This window comes from Notamacropus eugenii, chromosome 6 (assembly GCF_028372415.1).
Source record: "Notamacropus eugenii isolate mMacEug1 chromosome 6, mMacEug1.pri_v2, whole genome shotgun sequence".
In the NCBI taxonomy this organism is placed as follows: domain Eukaryota; kingdom Metazoa; phylum Chordata; class Mammalia; order Diprotodontia; family Macropodidae; genus Notamacropus; species Notamacropus eugenii.
In genome coordinates, this window is record NC_092877.1 from 112927464 (window position 1) to 112946835 (window position 19372).

Consider the following 19372-nt stretch of genomic DNA (forward strand, 5'->3'; position numbering starts at 1 on the left):
CCATCCTATGGCCTTTAGCATAATCTTTATCCTAACTCTCTTCTGACTGTAGTCTGTCAGTTATATGTTTAAAATTATTAAAACTAAGTTCCTCACAGAAAAATAATTATTAGATTGAGTTAATTTGCAATTGTTAGAGAGGTGATTTTCATATTTAATTTCAAAATACAATTTCTCCAAAGGGATTACAGCATACTATAATTCTGTATGCCTAATACATTAATTTCACTTTTCTTCTTTAAAAAAGAAATAAATGTTTATCTGTACTTTTGAACAAATCTTTCGTTTTTCAACCATTTCTTATGGAGAACAAAAAGGTATAGTTAAACAAAATAAACCAACACATTGGCTATGTTTAATAATTTATGTTCCATTCTACACTTATCTACTCTGTCAAGGGGAAGGAAGCACACTTGCCATTAATCTTTTGGCATGTGTGTGTGTGTGTGTGTATGTGTGTGTGTTTAAGGAACGACAGTTTATTTTCTCTCCCATATCTCATTTCATTTGGGTAAAATGGCAAAGAAAAATATTCCTTCTAACAAAAAGTATGGTCAAACAAAACAAATCCCTTCTTTGGCTGTGCTTTTTTTAAAGTCTCATTCTACATCACAAATCAGTCACCTCTCACTTCACTTTTAAAAAAAATGCTCATACTGTCAAGTAAAATTTGCTTACATGCTATTGTCAAAGTTAAGAGATTCTGCTTATGATATTGTTTTAATATACATAAAACAAATGAATATTCTTACAACTGGTTTAGTTACACCACCTTTCATTTGAAGTGGTAATGGAAAAACCACTTGGTTTGTCAAGGTATTCAGTTCCCTGACCAGGGCATCATTATTGCTGGAGAATCTTCAGATTTGTTTATATTTATATATTCATCCTTAAATGAATCACCAATAGTGAGTAGTTTAGATACGTCTTTAGTGATTGTTAGACATCTCTAACTTTTATCTTTTAATATGTTTCCTAATTATATATCAAGACAATTTTCAGGGTTTTTTTTTTTAATTTTAAGTTCTAAATTGTCTTCCTCATCCTTCCCTGAAAGAGTAAGTGATTTGATGTAGATTACACATGTGCAATCATACAAAATACATTTCCAATTTAATCATGTTTTGAAAGAACAGAGCACAAAGGGAAAAAAAAACCTAAGGATTAAAATGAAAAACCTTGTACTTCAATGTGTATTCAGACTCCATTAGTTCTTTCTCTGGAAGTGGCTAGCATTATTCTTCATAAGTCTTTTGGAATTGCCTTAGAACATAGTATTGCTGAGAGTAGCTGTCATTCACAGTTGATCATCATACAATATTACAATGTTATCCTGGTTCTGCTCACTTCACTTTAATCAGTTCATGTAAGCCTTTCTATGTTTTTTCTGAAATCTACTTCCTTTTCATTTCTTATGAATGCAAAGTAGTATTTCATTATAATCATATGCTACAATTCTTTTAGCCATTCCTCAATGGATGAGCATCCCTTTAATTTTCAATTCTTTGCTGCCTCAAAAAGAGCTGCTATAAATATTTTGTATAAATCTCCACTCCCTATCTCTTTAGGATACAGAGCTAGTAGTGGTATTCCTAGGTCAAAGGGTATGTAATTTGATAGAGTTTTGGGCATAGTTCTACTTTGCTCTCCAGAATGATTCGATCAGTTCACGTCCCAATTTTCCCACATCCCCTCCAATATTTTCATTTTCCTTTTATGTCATATTAGTCAACCTGATAGATATAAATTACAAACTTAGAGTTGCTTTAATTTGCATTTCTTTGTATATTAGATACTGCTAAAAGAGATCTTTATCAAAGAGGGGCATAGCATCATATACCTTGAATAGAACTTCAAAGTCAGCTAACTGAACTCACTCACTTTATGGATAAGGAAGCTGAGGCCATGGGAGTTTAAGTGACTTGCTCAAGAGAACCCAACACTTCAGACTTGAGCATTAGTTCCTTTTCTGTTGTATTACGCTACATTCCAAATGCATGCACCAAAGAGAAAACACCTTCCAACTACTCAGATCATGCCATTGTAGTGCTCAACGAGCGACTGACTGATCAACACATTTTTCATTATTGGAGACATAAGCAGAACATGGAACTCTCTGAAACTTGTGAAAGATTCTTAATATTCAAAGGCACCTAGAAAGCTGTTATCTTCTCCAAAAGTCCTGATATGTCCCTTGTGGAAAGAGGTGTATGCCTTTTACATATAGGTAGTGCTTCAGAAATTCCTTTTCTTCTCTTTCTCTCAGTTGTGTTCTTCTACTCTGGCTTGGATCCATTAAAATGTGAGTTCCTTGAAAATAGGGAATGTATTTTTTTCTTTCTCCCCACTACCCACCCAGTGCCTAGCCCTGTGCCTAGCACATAATAGCTGCTTAATAGATGTTTGTTGAATATCTTTTGTCTTTTGAAAAGCTTTTGCTTCATATCACTTTCTGGATTATTTCTTCCATCTTTCCTAGGAAAACAAGTCACCTTCTTTAATAATTTGAAGCCTTTCTTTCTTTCATATTGTCTTCTAGAAACACAAATATCTCTATAGTTTAGCATATGCTTAAACATTTAATGTTTCTGGAAGAAACACAAGCATCACTCAATGGCTCGAGGTCATAGGTGCTGTTTTTCAATTTTCAGACTTCCACATTATTTAGAAGGAGATCTTGTGCCCTTGGTGGCTCCACAGTGCAAATCTTAAGTGGGTTAATTTTTTAGCTGTCACTCTGGAACTTCTCTAACTTGTGAAAATGTGTTCACTTCTAACCTCTTCTCCCCTGGTAATACCTAATTGCTTCAATCATCAGATATCTTCTCTCCTTTAATATCTGTTTGTGACCTCTGATCCTTAAGTACATAAACTTTTTTAGCGTGCCAAAATTTTCTTTATAATTCCTCTACAATTTATTAGTCTCTCAATTGTAAGTAATATTTTACACAAAGGATACATCATTTAAAATAACTTTTGATACTGCTTTACTGAATGAACCATATTTTGGAAGACATTTTTAGGTTTAATATTCACCGTAACACATGGATATTATTTTTGAAAAATTTGTTTAGGGGTACTTTTGAGTCTACCATTCCAACTACATATCACTTTTGGAAATCTACTAATCTACATATTTGGTTTTTCATTCTATTTCATGAACCTAGCTAAATCCAAATAGGCTTTTCACAAGTAACCCGGCTGTTGGCCAGGGTATTTGAGGAAAAGGTATAGAAATATAAAATCCCTTTGTGTTTATTTTCTATTGACAAAATGAACTTGATACTAAGGGTGGGTGGAATAAACTTAAAGGATCTCTCACAACATTGTGTTTCCAAAGCATATGTAAAAATCATAAAGATTGTTTAAAAGTTGTAATACCAGAGATTATTTCATCCAACTCTCTGGTAATTATTTTGGATTGATACATTAAACAGAGACATAGACTAGTCAAAAGGGCTATTTTTTTTGTTGTTTACTTGCTTGTTTTTCCCTGCTTTCATGGAAGATGTCCAGTTCAGCATCCAATAGAAAAGAGTCACAATTAATGGTGAACATCTTCAGAAGTTCCTGTTTGTGGATGACAATATGGTTATTGCATCAAGCCCCAATGATACTATTGATCAAAATATAAGAACCACAGTGGCAAATACACTACCTTTGCATTTAATTTAATTTAAATAATTTAATTTATCTCATTGGAGATGAGACACTGATGGCCTTCTGTGGCCTCAGGGCATGTGCAAGACAAAGTCTACATGCTTTGTGTTCAGAACCAAGGCTACAGGGAAGTTGTGTGATGCAACACAGGGAGTACTTCCAAAGACACCTTGGATCTGTTACCTGTTTAATTTTTAATTAATTTTTGGTCCTTATGTGTTTAGAAATCTTTAACTATTGCCAAATTTTTGTGATGCCATATGGGGTCATGACACAGTTTAAGAAGTGCTGCATTAATCCACTACTCAATTTCTTAGCCATCACCAGATTCTTTTATGAATATCACTTTGTAATATAGTTTGAAATCTAGAAATGCTAGCCCATCTGCCTTCACATTTTTTTTCATGGATTCCTTTGATAGTCTTGATATTTTTTCTTCCAGATAAATTGTTTTGTTATTTTTTTCTAGTTCTATAAAATGATGCTTTGAAAGTTGGATTGGTATGTCACTGAACAAGTAAATTAAGTTAGAAAGAACTGTCATTTTTATTATATTGGCTCAGCCTACCCATGAGCCATTAAGAATTCTTCAGTTGCTTATACCTGTCTATTTATATGAAAAGTCTTTTGTGAATGCATTCATATAGTTCCTGGGTTCCTCTGGACAAATAGACTTCCAAATATTTTATATTGTCTGCCATCGTTTTAAATGGAATTTTTCTTTCTGTATCCTTCTGCTGTATTTTGTTGGTAGTACGCAGAAATGCTGATGACTTCTGTAGGTTTATTTTATATCCTGTAACCTTGCTAAAGTTGTTAATTATTTCAACTAGCTTTTTTAGTTAATTCTCTAGAGTTCACTCTAAGCGTACCATCACATCAGCAGCAAAGAGTTACAGTTTTGTTTTTTCATTGCCTGTTTTTATTCCTAGCATTTCTTCTTCTTATTGCCGTAGCTAGTATTTCCAGTAAAATATTGAAAAATAAATAGTGGTGATAACAGACATCCTTGCTTCATCCCTGATCTTAGTGCAAGGCTTCATGTTTTCCCTATTACAGATGATACTTACTTTTAGATAGATGCCACTTATCATTTAAGAAAGGCTTCTTTGATTCCTATTTTGTAATGTATTTAATAGGAATGGGTTCTGTATCTTGTCAAAGGTTTTTCTGTATCTATTTCTATAATCGTATGATTTTTGTTGTTTTTTATTGATATGGTCAATTATGCTGATTTCTTTTCTAATATCAAACCAGTCCTTCATTTTTATTATAATCTTGCATCATCATAATATATTATCTTTGTGATATATTACTGTAATCTCCTTGCTACCACATATTTTTGTATAATTTTAAAACCACTTTAGTGTATACCTTTATAATTCTCAACTGCTCATTTTTAAAAAGACAGAATAATTATTTTAGATACAAACTCAAAGTATTTGTAGAGTCACGTGCAGTGATTTTTTGCAATTGAACTATGAACAGGCAGGCTTAAAAATAAGAGGATAATTTGTATTTCTTTATGAGGAAGTATGTAAAGCTAACTAAAGGAATTGATCTATACATCTAGTTTTAAAAAAATGAAAGCTGGAAACTGAATAATCCATGGAACAGATAGTGTTTTTTGTTTGAACTCCATCTCCAGATGGTCATGACTAACAGAAAAACATTGTTATTTTTATGATTTGGGGGAAAAAGAAACTAAATTGTGGACGGATGTTTATATAAACAGTTACCAAAGTTGAAGTATTTTTTTTTAATGAGTATACAACTTAGCTTATGTTTATTAAGAAAAATTCTAAGATATGTCTGAGTAAAACCCTTTGTTTATATCCATTTGAAGGAGTGGGTGAAGGTTAAAATGGCAAAAATTAAAAGGATTAGATAATGGCTCTATCCCCCCTTCATTCTCTTAGGTTGTGAATTTGGGAGAATGAAAAGAGAAAAATTCAGAAGACAGCTTTATTTGTATACATAAACACACATACATATACATACATGCATATATAAACACACACACACACATATTACTATTATGACCATTTGTTCTTTTTGGTAGTCGGTAGCCCCTGATGACCTTTCTTACTCTAATAAGATGCGAATTTTTGAAGTTTTGGCATTTGGCTTCCATATATATAAATATATGTATATGTATATATGTATATATATTTATATCAAATTATTGAGGTATATGTAATAACTATGATAACTCATTTATATAGTGTTTGAAATGTTTGAAAAGTGCTTCATGTATGTTATCTCATTTGATCCTCACAACAATATGGAAGAGGACACTGGGAGTAAAGAGAGTTTAAGTGACTTATCCAGGGTCACACCTCTGGGAAGCATATATGATTGAAATCAAAGTTAGGTCTTCCCAACTCCAGGTCCATCATGCCCTATTGACCACCACCTAGCTGCCTGTTACATTGAACGATGATGTTATGGATATTGATCTGAAAAATTAGATTTCAGTAAGAAATTAAAGTGGGGATCCAGGGATTATCTAATTCTGAAATCTTGTTGTAAATGTACTTATCTCTGTTTGCTTCTGATCATTTTTATGGTTTCTTTTTTTATTATAGGTCTTGGACTCTGGATATTTGTGTTTTTATTTTTAAACATTTTTTGAGGGAGATTTTTTCTTTTTCTTTTTTTTTTTAATTCTCCTCCCTTTAAAGTAGAGCCATCTACTTGTTGTAGTACAGAAGAAGAACCAGAAGGACATTTATTTCATTTCACTTTTGAAGCACTCATTGCTGAGCAACCTTCAAGTCACAGTCCACAGCCATGTGGTCATCACAGCTGTTATTCTTCATGACGCTCTTTGCACCAATCGTTGATGGTAAGGCCATAATGGAGATATATATGGAAAGGCTGTCTTCTCCTCACTTAGTCATATAAGATTCTTTTTTCCAAGTCAGCAGATTGACATCTGCTGTACATTAATTCCAGGTAGGCTTGAATCAGGGCTGAGTATTCGTACTTTAAATTGCAAACACAAAATGACTTCAAGATATATTTCCTGAAATGCACTTTGAAATATATACAGCCATAATGTATGTATAGTTGTATTTATCTTATGAATATATGTATACAATTTAGAAGTTTAGCGTTAGTATCCTTCTGGGAAAAAAAAAATCATCCTTGCTGAATGGATTGCATTATTTGAGGAAATTTTTTTTTAAATGATTGATTATTTTGCATTTACCTTGCATAAGAATCCAGTTTTACATTTAATTAATATTTACTTCAATAATCTGTGATTATTGAATACTTGTCAGTATTGCTTCCACCAATGCAAATAGTATACTTTCTACAACTTGATAAATAGTCTTTGAGAGTTGCTATGCCACCCCCACCCCTTCTGGGAGAAGAAAAACGTAAGAAATACAGGAACAGTTATCTAGGTTGGTCTACTTTTGACAGACATTGTTGGTCTTGAGTTAGAAGTTTGCTTAATTTGGTAGGTTCTGAGAGAGAGAGAGAATTTCACAGACGTAGTCACTGAGAACCATGATTTGTCTCCACGAAAGAATGAGGCATCAACTTACAATTTTATTGCAAGTGTTATCACCCACAGCTTTATGATTGAAAAACAAAATTAAGCTATTTGATTTTGAGTTGATTATTTTGTATTCCTCCACTAAAAAAAAAAAAACAAACAAACTAGAAGATACTATTTCTTCTATTGTTGTTATGTTTAAAAATAATAAAAATAATTTGCCTTTCTTATAAAAAAGAGTGAAATAGACTCAGTGGAAAAATTTTCTCTACTTTTGAGCACTTTTCTCAGTTTCTTTAGACTTAGCATCCTTTTTTATACCACAAGTTTGCTAAAAAGAAGTAATTTTAAAAAAGGGTTTCTCTAAAAAAGAAAATATTTACATGAAACCAAATTTCACTTACAAAATTTTATTTTATTGTTCTAAATCTGTCAGGTTAAATATGTTTTGCTAGACAATTCAACAAACTATGACTTTTTGTCAATCTCTTGAATAACATTTTCTAAATTGAAAGTGTTTTGCATTGGAGTAAAACTGAGTTGACTTGATGCATAAAATGGCTTATGTATCTCACATATCTGAGGCTAGAAAGGAAGGCAATTACATTTTCCATGTGTTGACAAGAACACTGGAGAATAATCCGTGGATGAAGTGAATTGTTTGTCAGTTCAGCTCACCTTTGTTTTTAATTGATTGTAAAAATCCTGCTTTAACAAGATTGTACCTAAAAAAGTATTTCCCATTTTCAAAAATCTATTCTGTACTGATTCCATCACAGAAACTCTAAACAGTAGTGCTAGCCTCAGCCGCTTCTGGTTAGCATATGTCGTCCTACCACCATAGTAGTCATTCAGAATGGGCTTTTCTCCCAAAATCTGTCTCTCACGTGCGTACTATATCAAGACTTTTCAAGATGCCTCAAAAGATGTAACACCCTAAATAATTTTCTTTGATGACCTCTGGTTACTAATTTCTGGCAAGGCAAGGCAAGGTAAGAGGAAAATTTATGCTTTCCAAAGGTACTAGCCACTGAAATGGAGCAGATCCTGGACTACATCCAAGTTAAAAATGGATTCCTGGTGGATGGTGAGGTCCTTCATATATTCCAGTTTGGAGATGTCATTGTTCTAATTGCATTGAGGTGTGCAACACTGCAAAACCTTTTAAATAAGAACCATAAATACTCAAAAGACTCTGGTCTTACCATCCACATAAACTGAACAAACTGGGTGAAAAATACCTGTGGTCCAGATGATGATATCAAGTTGGATTGCCTGTAGACAATATATCGATTGTATGCCAGTATGTTTGTTTGTGTACGTGTGTGTACGTGTGTGTACGTGTGTGTGAGTGTGTGTGAGTGTGTGTGTGTGTGTGTGTAAACTTATATTGGACCCAGAATTAAACACAAGGAGAAGAGGAAGAAGAATTGCCTACAGAAAATTGCATTCTCTCTTTAATGATGCTAAATTTCTATAAAGAAAGGCTCTTCTTTTTAATACAATATTCTAGTAGCCCTATGTGTGCATGTCATGAAACACTAGAGACCCCAAAGAATTAAAAACGAATATCACTCTAAGAACAACACAGAGCTTCATGATAACTGTTATTAGTCTGTCACACATTAAAAATAAGAAACTGCAGAGGAGAATTGAAGTAAAAAAATGCTATTAAAGAAATGTAGGACCAAAACACTCAACTAGATTGGTCCCATTTCAAGGGGGAAGGATAAGTGTTAAACAACCCTTGTGGTTCATTGCATATCCTTTTGATTTCAAGAGAAATTAGAGAAATGGATAGACCCCTTACCCCAAACTTGAGAGAAGGCAGTGGACAAGAGTTATACTATAGAGGGAGGCATGAACAGGTTTGAAGTCTGAATGGAGGGGGCTACAATCTGAGATGCCAGATCCATTTGAGAATTGGAATGTTTTAGATTCTTGAAAGTCTATAATATAATTAAATAGCAATGTGCAAGAAAGAACCCTGCTTGTGTTATTGTTAATAATGTAGTGACATATTTATTGGAAGCAATTAAATCTTTTATTTAAAATTGAAAAAGAATTTATACCTGGGTAAATTTGAAGATCATTTGATATTTGATGAAGGATTAGGATGTGTGTCAGTTAATATAGTTGCTCTGGTCCCTAGGAGCAGCTAAGTGGTACAGTGATAGAATGCTGGACTAGGAGTCAAAAAGATCTGAGTTCAAATCTGACCTCAGATACTTACAAGCTCTGTGACCCTGGACAAGTCACTTAACTTCTGTTTGTCTCTTTCCTTTTCTGTAAAATAGGATACTAATGGCACCTACTTCCCAGAGTTGTTTGGACGATCAGATAAGATAATAATAATTTTAAAACACTAAGCATAGTGTTTGGCAATATAAATGCAATTTTTTAAGTGCTAAGTAAAAATAATAGTCAGTTGTAGTAGTATTTTGTTATTGAAATGCAGTCCCAATTGATTATAGATATATGAGTATTTTTGTTCAAATTTAGATTTTTTTTTTTGTCTTGCTATCTTGGAACCAGCTTCAATACTCATTCTAAAATATTTAGATGTGAAAACTCATAAAATATAAGCCTCATATTGTATTTTGGGAAGCTGCAAACAAAACAGGCTATTGTTGTTTTAATCTAGGTAAGGTTTAGGCTGGGGGTACAGCTCAGGGCTAGAGTATATGACTGCTGATTGAGAGGCAGGCACCTATCCAGGTGCCCTCTATCAGCTGCTTGATATGGTCATTTACATTAAGCTTCTTGCAAAATGAATTAATTTCCTCAGAACACTGCCTGAATGAAATCTCCTGATGGCTGCTCATTCATTGTGCATAGAGCAGAAATGAGAAGGCAGCCAACAGGAGCATTCTCCTGACAGTGTTTTTAGTGTATTTAAAGGGAACAAATATAGGCCTTCTTGTTCTGAGGGTGGCTATATAGATGATGTGAAACTGACATTGGAATTCAAAAGTTGCTAAATAAATGAAGATATAGAGTCTCCAGATTTCAGAAGCTTGTAGGGCTATGTTCCCACCCTCTCATTTTCATAGATTCCCATACATATTCAACTAGATCGACCCCCACAGAAATTTAAGTTGGGCCAGCTGCTGAGAACTGCAGATAAAATAAGGGTCATATGGAAAAGTTTAGTATAAAGCAGCCATAATATTTATAAAAGGTAAGACTCGCCTTGAAGTAATATGTGAATAGAGAAAGTCATCCTGGCAGATGCAGATATTGTGGAGAATGGTCCTTAAGTCCATTAAACTGAAAAAAATCCCCCCAATGTAGCAGGCCTCTTCTTTTGCCATCCTGAAGTTCTATTTGGAAAATGTTATTTTGGCTTTTTTGTCTTAGGTATATAAAACTATTTCTGTTAATGATTTTAACTTTAAGTAAATTGTTTAGGGCAAAGGAATATGTATACATTCATCCTCTACTTTTGTAGATTGGAGTAAACACCAAAGAAATAAATATATGAGATCTAGAAACTTGATATTTTGTTATTTTTATGCAGCAAACTAAATGTAGAACTTTTCCAATGGAAAACATATTTTACACTATTAGTATTACAATTATATTACAACGTTAGTAACTAACCAAAATTGATTAGGCCTCCTCCAAGTAAAGAGATAACTAAATTAATATTTACATATACAACTATGCATATATGTCTGTGCATAATTACTTTTGTACAATATACATAGAGATTGTGGTTATCTCTATCATGGAAGATCTAATGTGCAACATTACACAAATTTACAATACCTTCTTCACTGCCATTTGTATCTGTTTCTATCTCTCTGTGTGTGCGTTTTCCCCATCTGTCTGTTTTCTTCTCTTTGGTTTATTACCCTTTAGTTGTCCACCATTCCCCTGATGCAATGAGAACCTTACTATCCCAGTTCATATTCTGAACATATCTGATGCCTCTTTGCTGTCCTAAGAAATAACTATAGTGATTTATGTCTGCAGTGCACTGCTTAGTCAGGAACATTTCGAATTTCCTGAATTCTTGGATTTGTAGTACATGGCTGCTGTTACTTTAATTTGAACTCCATGGATTTCTTATGTAAGTTATGTCCAAAGTCTTATGTCAGACTGAAAATAGAAAAAAAAATTCCCATACATTTTTGAGGTCATTCTTATTTAACTAGGTACTAGTTTGTTTGTTTTTTTTTTTTTTCTGGTAGAATATCAGGAAAAAAATTTTAAATTTAAGCTGTACAAGATATCCCAAAAGTTTTGCAGTTTTAAAGTTTCATGATGTCCCTAAAGTCTCAAGACAATTTTAAACTTTGTAAATGTGTATATACACACATGTATTTATGTATGCATTAGGCAATAAGGCATCATGGATTGAAAACTGGCCTCAGATCCAGGAAGACTTGTTTATTAAATTCATGTTTCTGCCACATACTGACAATGTGACATTGGGCAAGTCACTAAATTTCTCAATACCTTATGTAACTCTTTAAAAGTTTTCAAGACATTATTGACCCGTATTAGTAAGAAGATGTGCCATGTTTAACAGCAGTTCCTAACATATACAGAAGTGATGTGTGTACGGATTCATTTTATTTATACATGTACACACACATGTACACACATGTATGAACACGTCTCATTAAGAGAAACTACTTGCCTTGGTTCCCTATTTTCCTCAAAGAAGTATTCTCTAGCAAGTGTATTGCTTTTTATTGGAGAGTCTCTTAGCATTCATGGCAGTCAAAGAATATGTTGATGTCAAATATAAAGACAATCTCTCTTGTTTATGTGGTTATATGAGGGAAACTTGGGAAATATTTGTCATTATAAGTAGGGCCAACAAGTTGATTTGACTAATAATTTTAGTAGCGATAGAGTAGCCTTCATTGATGTTAAGTGAATGAACTTTATACATAAATATCTTTACTCCAGCTATGTATGCGTATAAACAAAGTAGATGTAATATACAACATATGTTATATTTATTATCGGTTATTTTAAATGTCTGCAGATAATTTAATAAAAGCTGATGATTTGAAATCATTTTTGATTTACTTAAGCTTCAGGTAAGATTGTATTAATAAAAGAAGGCTGCTTAAATGCATTTTCCTTCATTTCTTTTTGCCATGTAATTCACAGAATACATGTTTTATTCATAGTGAAATAGCGATTTGTAATGTAGGCTCTCTTTAACTTTGTTGTTTTAAGAGATTAAATACTCTTAAAAATATCCAGTGTTTGCTAGACTAAGTAATTGTTATTATGTATGGTATCTCCATTTTCATGATCTTGAAGAATCTTTTTTTACCTAGTAATAACACACAAGGTTATCATGAGCAGAACCTACTAAATTCTTATTAGGAGCAACTGTATTGAAAAGCAGCACTGTACTACTAGATCTTGAAAACTATCCAGTCATTGAATTGATTACACAAACTTAAATGATATATACTCTATTGTTTGTACTGTCTTATGCAAGACTTTGTTTAAATGCCCTTTTTACATAAAGACATTAAGTACAAAGAATACAAAACTGTCTGCGAATCTAATTCTAAACCATCTGAGCACATACAAGTAGGGAGTCATGTATTTTCACATTGTCTCTGTACCCTCCAATTCTGATTTTTGAAATTTTCATTACCCAAATCCTGTAAACAAATAAGTGTCTGTGTTATGAGACATAGGTAATCCTTACCTACTATACTCATGTGTTTTGGAATTAGGATATGCTAATAATCTACGTGATTTTTATTTGCAATATATACCATTATAATATAACATACACAATTTTTACATTTTATTACATGTATTAGAATGTCTTGCTACTGTCCTCTCACTTTTGCCTCCACTGTAAAATCTCTTCCTTGTGAGCCTCTTTTATATGAGACAATTTTCTCCTTTTCCTTCCTCTTTCTCTCAGTGAATCCCTCTTTCTCACCCTTTAATTTTGTTGAGATCATCCCATAATAGTCAGTTCACATCAGTACTCTCTGCATACTACTTCTAACTGTCCTAATAATGATAAAGTTCTTAGAAGTTACAAGTATTTTCCCACATAGGAAGACAAACAGATTAACTTTATTCGGACCCTTATGATTTCTCTTTATTATGTTTCTCTTGAGACGTGTTTTAAAGTTAAATTTTCTTTTCAGCTCTAATCTTTTCATCAGGAATACTTAAAAGTCATTTATTCATTAAATGTTCATTTCCCTGACACCCCATCCCTTGACAAATTACATTCACTTTGCTAGGTTGATAATTCTTGGTAAAGAATTACCTTTTGTACTATAACATTCCAGGCTCTTGCTCTTTTAATTTGGAAGTTACTAAACCTTGTGTGATATTGACTTTGGCTTTTTATTTTTTAATTGTTTTTTACTCACTACCTATCAAATATTTTCTCCTTGACCTGGGAGCTCTGGAATTTGACTGTAATATTCCTAGGGCTTTTGTTTTAGGATCTCTTTCAGGAGGTGATCAGTATATTCTTTCTTTTTCTATTTTACCTCCTGATTATCAGGGTATTTTACAAGTATTTCCTGGTAGCAGGGTATATACCCAGTTGTCAGGTATAGGATATCAAGGCAATCTTCTTTGATAATTTTGTGAAAGATGATGTTTAGGCTCTTTTTTTTTATCATGACTTTTAGGTAGTCCAATAATTGTAAAATTCTCTCTCCTAGATCTATTTTCCAGGTCAGTTGTTTTTGCAGTGAGATATTTCACACTTCCTTCTATTTTCTCATCCTTTTGACTTTGGCGGTTTCTTGACATCTCATGGAGTCATTAGCATCTACTTGTCCAATTATAATTTTTAATGGAAAATTTTCTTCATTGGCCTTCTATGCTTTTGTTTTTATTTGAACAATTTTGCTTTTAAGGAGTTCTCTTCAGTGAATTTTTATGCCTCTTTTACTATTTGGCCAATTTTTTAATGGTGTTATTTTGTGTGTGTGTGTGTGTGTGTGTGTGTGTGTGCATGTACGTGTGTGTGTGACTCTTTCACCAAGTTGTTGGCTCTCTTTTCATTGTTATCTTGCATAACTTTTATTTCTTTTCCCAGTTTTTTCCTCTATCTCTCATTTGATTTTTAAGAGCCATTTTCGAGCTATTCGAGGAACTCTTGTTGAGCTTGTCTCCAATTCACATTTTTCTTTATGGCTTTGTTTGTATCTCTTCTAACATCATTGTCTTCTGAGTTTATATCTGATCTTCCCTGTCATCATAGTAGCTTTTTATGGTCAGGTTCATTTTACCAACTTTTTTTCTTGAATTTTACTTTTATTTTGAAGTTGGACTCTGTTAGTGCTAATATTTTCAGAGCTAGTTCTAGGGGGCTGGCTCTAAGTTTTCAGTGCTTCCAAGATGAGGTGATCAAGTATAAGTCTGGTCACTTCTCATGAATTAAAATACTTAACTGGCAGTGAAAAAGCATTAGAAGGTTTGGCAGTCCAAAAAAGAGACTAACAGAATTGTGTCATTTCCTCACCATTATTTGATTTAGTTCTAAAAGTGTTAATCAAAACAGTGAGGCAGGCATTGTTGGACCTGTTAAACTGTTACTAGTGTCATTCATTTCAGAGTGCTTAGTTGTGAGTGTTTGTATGTGTGTGTGTGTGTGTTTTCTGAACACTTCTTATGTACATAAGAATTTGATATTGATTCGGATTTTTTCCTTTCTGCAACTACTAACTTTCTTCATTCCAATGAATATAAATGAACTCATATCACTTTCTATATAATATGTACATGTATTAATAAATTTATTCATAGGTAGTAATAATTAAGTGTTTTCTCTCCTACTTAGGAACTTTGAGTATTGGAAGCTTAACTTGAATTAACATTCATGTTTAGAATCCCAAGAGAACCGGTTATAAATATCTTTAATCCTAACTTTGAAAGAATAACTCAATGCCTATTTCCTGGCATTTACCATTTAATTTAATTGGCAAACCTCTTTGGGAAGGTTCATACCTATATAAGGTGGCTAATAAACTTTAAGGACTAATTGATCATTCATTTTTTTCAGCCATAAAATCAGCCATGAATGTTTTTTTTTCTTCTTTCCCAAATAATAACTTCATTAGTAAGCAAACAGGTCAGTCCAGATCACCATGCAACACTTGGCATCTTAGATCACACCCTTCATACACACATTTTTATCTCTTCATTAGCTAATTAGAAAGTCCTAGGGTTCCATGTTATTTAAACAGTTACTGGTTTAATGATTCCAAAAAATAGGTTTTGAAGCAGAAGCAACATAGAATACCTGTTTATCCACTTAACCGTATTCTGGAACCCTAAAAAAAAGGGAACATCTCTTTGAAATGTCAGACATAGAAATTTACCTGTACAAAAAAAGGTAGAAGATTGGCTTTGGATTTGCTGCATCATCAGAATAATTAAGAACCACTAACCATCAGCTCTATATAACACAAAAATTTAAAGGCCCACAGTATCCTACTCTTATCTTTATATCCTAGTTACTTCCACTTAGTAGGTGCTCTTGAAAGAATAGCGTACAAAGTTTCTGTATCCAATTCCCACGTTTTTTTTTTATGAATAGATATGCAGACATTAATATGTAGATCAAGATGCCTAAGCTAGTTATTGCCTTGAGCATGTCTACTGCAGGAAGTATATGTCTGTGTGTGCATGTATGTGTGTATATGTGTGTGTGTGTATACGCACATACAGGTTGCCATTGACAATAACTGATTCCCTTTTTCCACTGTATTGCTTAATTAAAGACAGATGCAGAGGCCAATATCACTGCTTTAGTCCCACTGTGGAAACCCTACCTTCTTTTAAGACATCTCTTCTTTTCAACTTGGGTATCACCTCTTACCTCTCTGTCACATTTTCTGTCCTTCAGGAGAATATATCTCTCTGAGGGCAGAAGCTACATTTTAATGTCTTTTTAACCTTACCACCTAACATTCAGCATTGCCCATAGTTGGCCATTAATAAATGTTTGTTGAGTGGAATTGAATATGTCAACACTTATACTGACAGATCTTCATTCAGGGTTTTGTTTGACTATTAAGTGGTGGCTAAGTTTTAAGATATTCTCTAGTACGGTTCAGCATTTAAATTAAATCTTAGGGTAACAGTCAGGAAAGTCATTCAGTGGTCTGCTCTGTTTCTTTCAATCTAATTGGATAAAAGAAAAGAAAACACTTTTTACCCCATTATTCTGGAATTTTGCCTTAGAAGAAATGGATTGATACCCTCTGGGAGGTTAGGTGCTTCATTCAGCATAAATAACTTGGCCCTACTTTTGAAGATACATGTAGGCATAAGTTTAGTATGCCAAAGTCATACTAATTTTTTTGAATGAAAAGCAAAATCTGCCTATCATCAATCTATTTATCATCTATTTTTCTATCTATCTATCTATCTATCTATCTATCTATCTATCTATCTATCTGTCTATCTATCTATTTATCTATCTCTCTATCTATCCAATTCCTTTCCCATACTTTTTTCTAAACTCAAATTGTTCCAAAACAGATTAATATTCTTGTTTCTTTGGAACATGGAAGATATTTTAGTAAAGGGAGGGGAATGAAATTCATACAAGATTATATCACTTAGGAGGAGGGGGAGGTAAATTTACAGAAAGGAATCCTGCCAGCTTTACACACTAATGATCATTTTCAAACTGTTAGACGTACCACAAAACTAGTAATCATAGATACTACCTGAATTAACTCTAGTTACAGACCAACAATGGTTTCACAGATAACTTCAAGCCAATCATAATGAACTAATTGTTATTTAGCCACAATCTTTATTTTAGTTCCAAAATGAGGGAAACAGTAAAATGCATACCTTAAAAGCACATGGTTGTTAATGAGGACAGATCCTGCACAAATTTCAATGCCACAGACTGGTATGATGCTTTCCTTCTGGGAACCACTATACATTTACTTACAGCTAAGCCTTTTATTTGAGTTAACAATAGCTCAGCACACTCAGCTGAGTACTCAGGTACACTGTAAGTTATTGGCTGTTGTTATGAGGCAGGCCCTGCTGTGTGGTGCCTCTGCAGACGGAAGAAAACAGTGTGCTGATACAAAAGGTAGGTGGCCAATTCTGAGCAAACTGTATATATTACAACTATCAAATAATTGATCACTGGAGCTTGTTCACAGGATCAGTTGAGAAACAACATTTAAACATCGATTAGATAAAAATTCCTCTTAGAAGAAACCCTGATACTGGTGCCTGGCATTTACAGGCATACATTTATAATACACCCCAGGCAGGAAACTCACTGGACTAACAAAGGCACTTGTGTCCAAATAGTTTTGGCCTAGCTGATTTTGCTCACACATACATATTGAACATTATTGACAGGTTTGTTTTTTTTAATTTTTTAAAGTAAGACTAAATTCCACCCATCCCTCTTTATCCTTCATTCTGAGGTTAAGCAAAATAAATTGAATTCTCCTTTCATCAGAAAGGTCTTCAGATCCTTGAAGATCACAATGATGCCCCTTCTCTGCCAAAGGCTTTCTTCGTCAACTGCACCTTAGACTGCATGAACACAAGCTTCTCAGGGCCTCTGAAAGCAAAAGCCAGCAGTGACGATCACACTAGCATAATGTTAAATATACTTTAATGGGGAGGAGAAAGGTAGAAATAACTGCATATTTCTAGTGCTATTATTTGACTGAGAAGTGAATTCTGTCCTGTGACTATGGTTTTCAAGTTACAGGCATGTTTAATTAAAAACTTTTCTGAACCTTATCACTCTGAGGAATTCTGCTGAATGAGAAACCTAATCATGGTTTGTTGTTTTACTTAATTTGATTGAAAAAAAAAGTCAGTGTTTGGTCAGAAGCCAGAATGGTAATGCTTTCCTATCACTATCACCTTCGTGGCTGCTGCAGCCTCTCTTTTGCAAGTAAGAGACTCAGAAAAATAGTAGATAATTTCAAGAATAAATAGATTTGTTGATCTTGGAACCCAGAAGATAGGTTAAAAGGTTAGCCAATGAAAAATAATTTTTAGAAATTTGTTTTTCAAATCACTATGATTTCCCCTTCATCTTTTTCATAGTCCTACAAAGTATTTACATGTCCAAGAACACTGTTCTCAACATTTCTTATACTGCTGTACCATAACTGATATCTTTCATAACATCTTTGTCATCCTGCAAGTGACTATTTAACTATTGTGGGTTTTTATTCCTCTTCAAGAATAAAAGCCAGTAAGCTGGTCTGAAAGAGAAAACTACCCACATAAAGACATACCAGATAACACTCCCAGGATACAATTCAGTCCAGTTAAATAGTCTTCTGAATTAAATTAAATAATATCCTAGTCCCTACGGTTTGTTGCAATAAAGCAGTTTCCTTATCACACCCAGTAGTACAGCTACTATGTATTGGTAGCTACTAGAAAATATGATTTCCATATACAGTTTATGGTGGTACATATATTCAGATTCTTTCTCGGATGTAAATTGTAGCTATTAGCAGTTCCAGCACCTAGAAAAGTGCTTTGTGCTTTACTATGCTTTGTGCATAGTAGGAACTTAGAAACTGATCGGTTCTATTAATTGAATCAGATCTCTAGGTACCTGATAAAAAAGGGTATGAAAAGGCTATACCTACATGGTTAAGAATTTGGATAAAAATTCAACTTGGGATTTTTATTCTTTTTTAATGGAATTGGTTCAATTAAAATAGAATTGTAAAACATATTTTCACCTAGCTTGATAGATAATAATTCAATGCATATTTACTTTCAACATATATTTACTTTAGTCTATCAAATCTATCAGTCAGTCAACAAACAATTATTAATTACATCCCTACCATGCACAGGCATCATGCCCACCGCCAAAGAGATAAATCCAAAAGACTCCACATTCTAATGGGAGAGATAACAGATAAATAAATAAGCATCTTTAAAATATAGAATGCTTTAGGTGGTAATTCAGAAGGGGAAAGCATTAGCAGCTGGGAGGACTGGGAAATATTTCTTGGAGAAAGCTGAATTTAAGCTGAATCTCAAAAGAAGCAGGGAAAGTAAGAGGTAGAGGTGTGGAAGGAGATCCCTTCAGGGCAAAGGACTAACCTGTACAAAGCACAGTGATGGAGATGAAATGTCTTGGGCACAGTAGTTGAATTATAGACCGCATGAAAGAACAGAAAAGTAGGAAGGGGCCAGGCTCTGAAGCTGTTTAGATGCCAAAGAAGG

General features: G+C 33.5%; 1 protein-coding gene across 7 annotated transcripts in view; it reads left to right on the forward strand.

Moving 5' to 3' along the window:
* ADGRL3 (adhesion G protein-coupled receptor L3) overlaps window positions 1-19372 on the forward strand; it is a 941368-nt gene that overhangs the window by 340039 nt on the left and 581957 nt on the right. For all 7 annotated transcript variants that reach the window (XM_072620873.1, XM_072620870.1, XM_072620866.1 and 4 more), the window contains one exon: window positions 6249-6508. In XM_072620873.1, the coding sequence (XP_072476974.1) occupies window positions 6454-6508 (55 nt within the window). In that variant the 5' untranslated portion in view covers window positions 6249-6453. The remainder of the gene's footprint in view (window positions 1-6248; window positions 6509-19372) is intronic.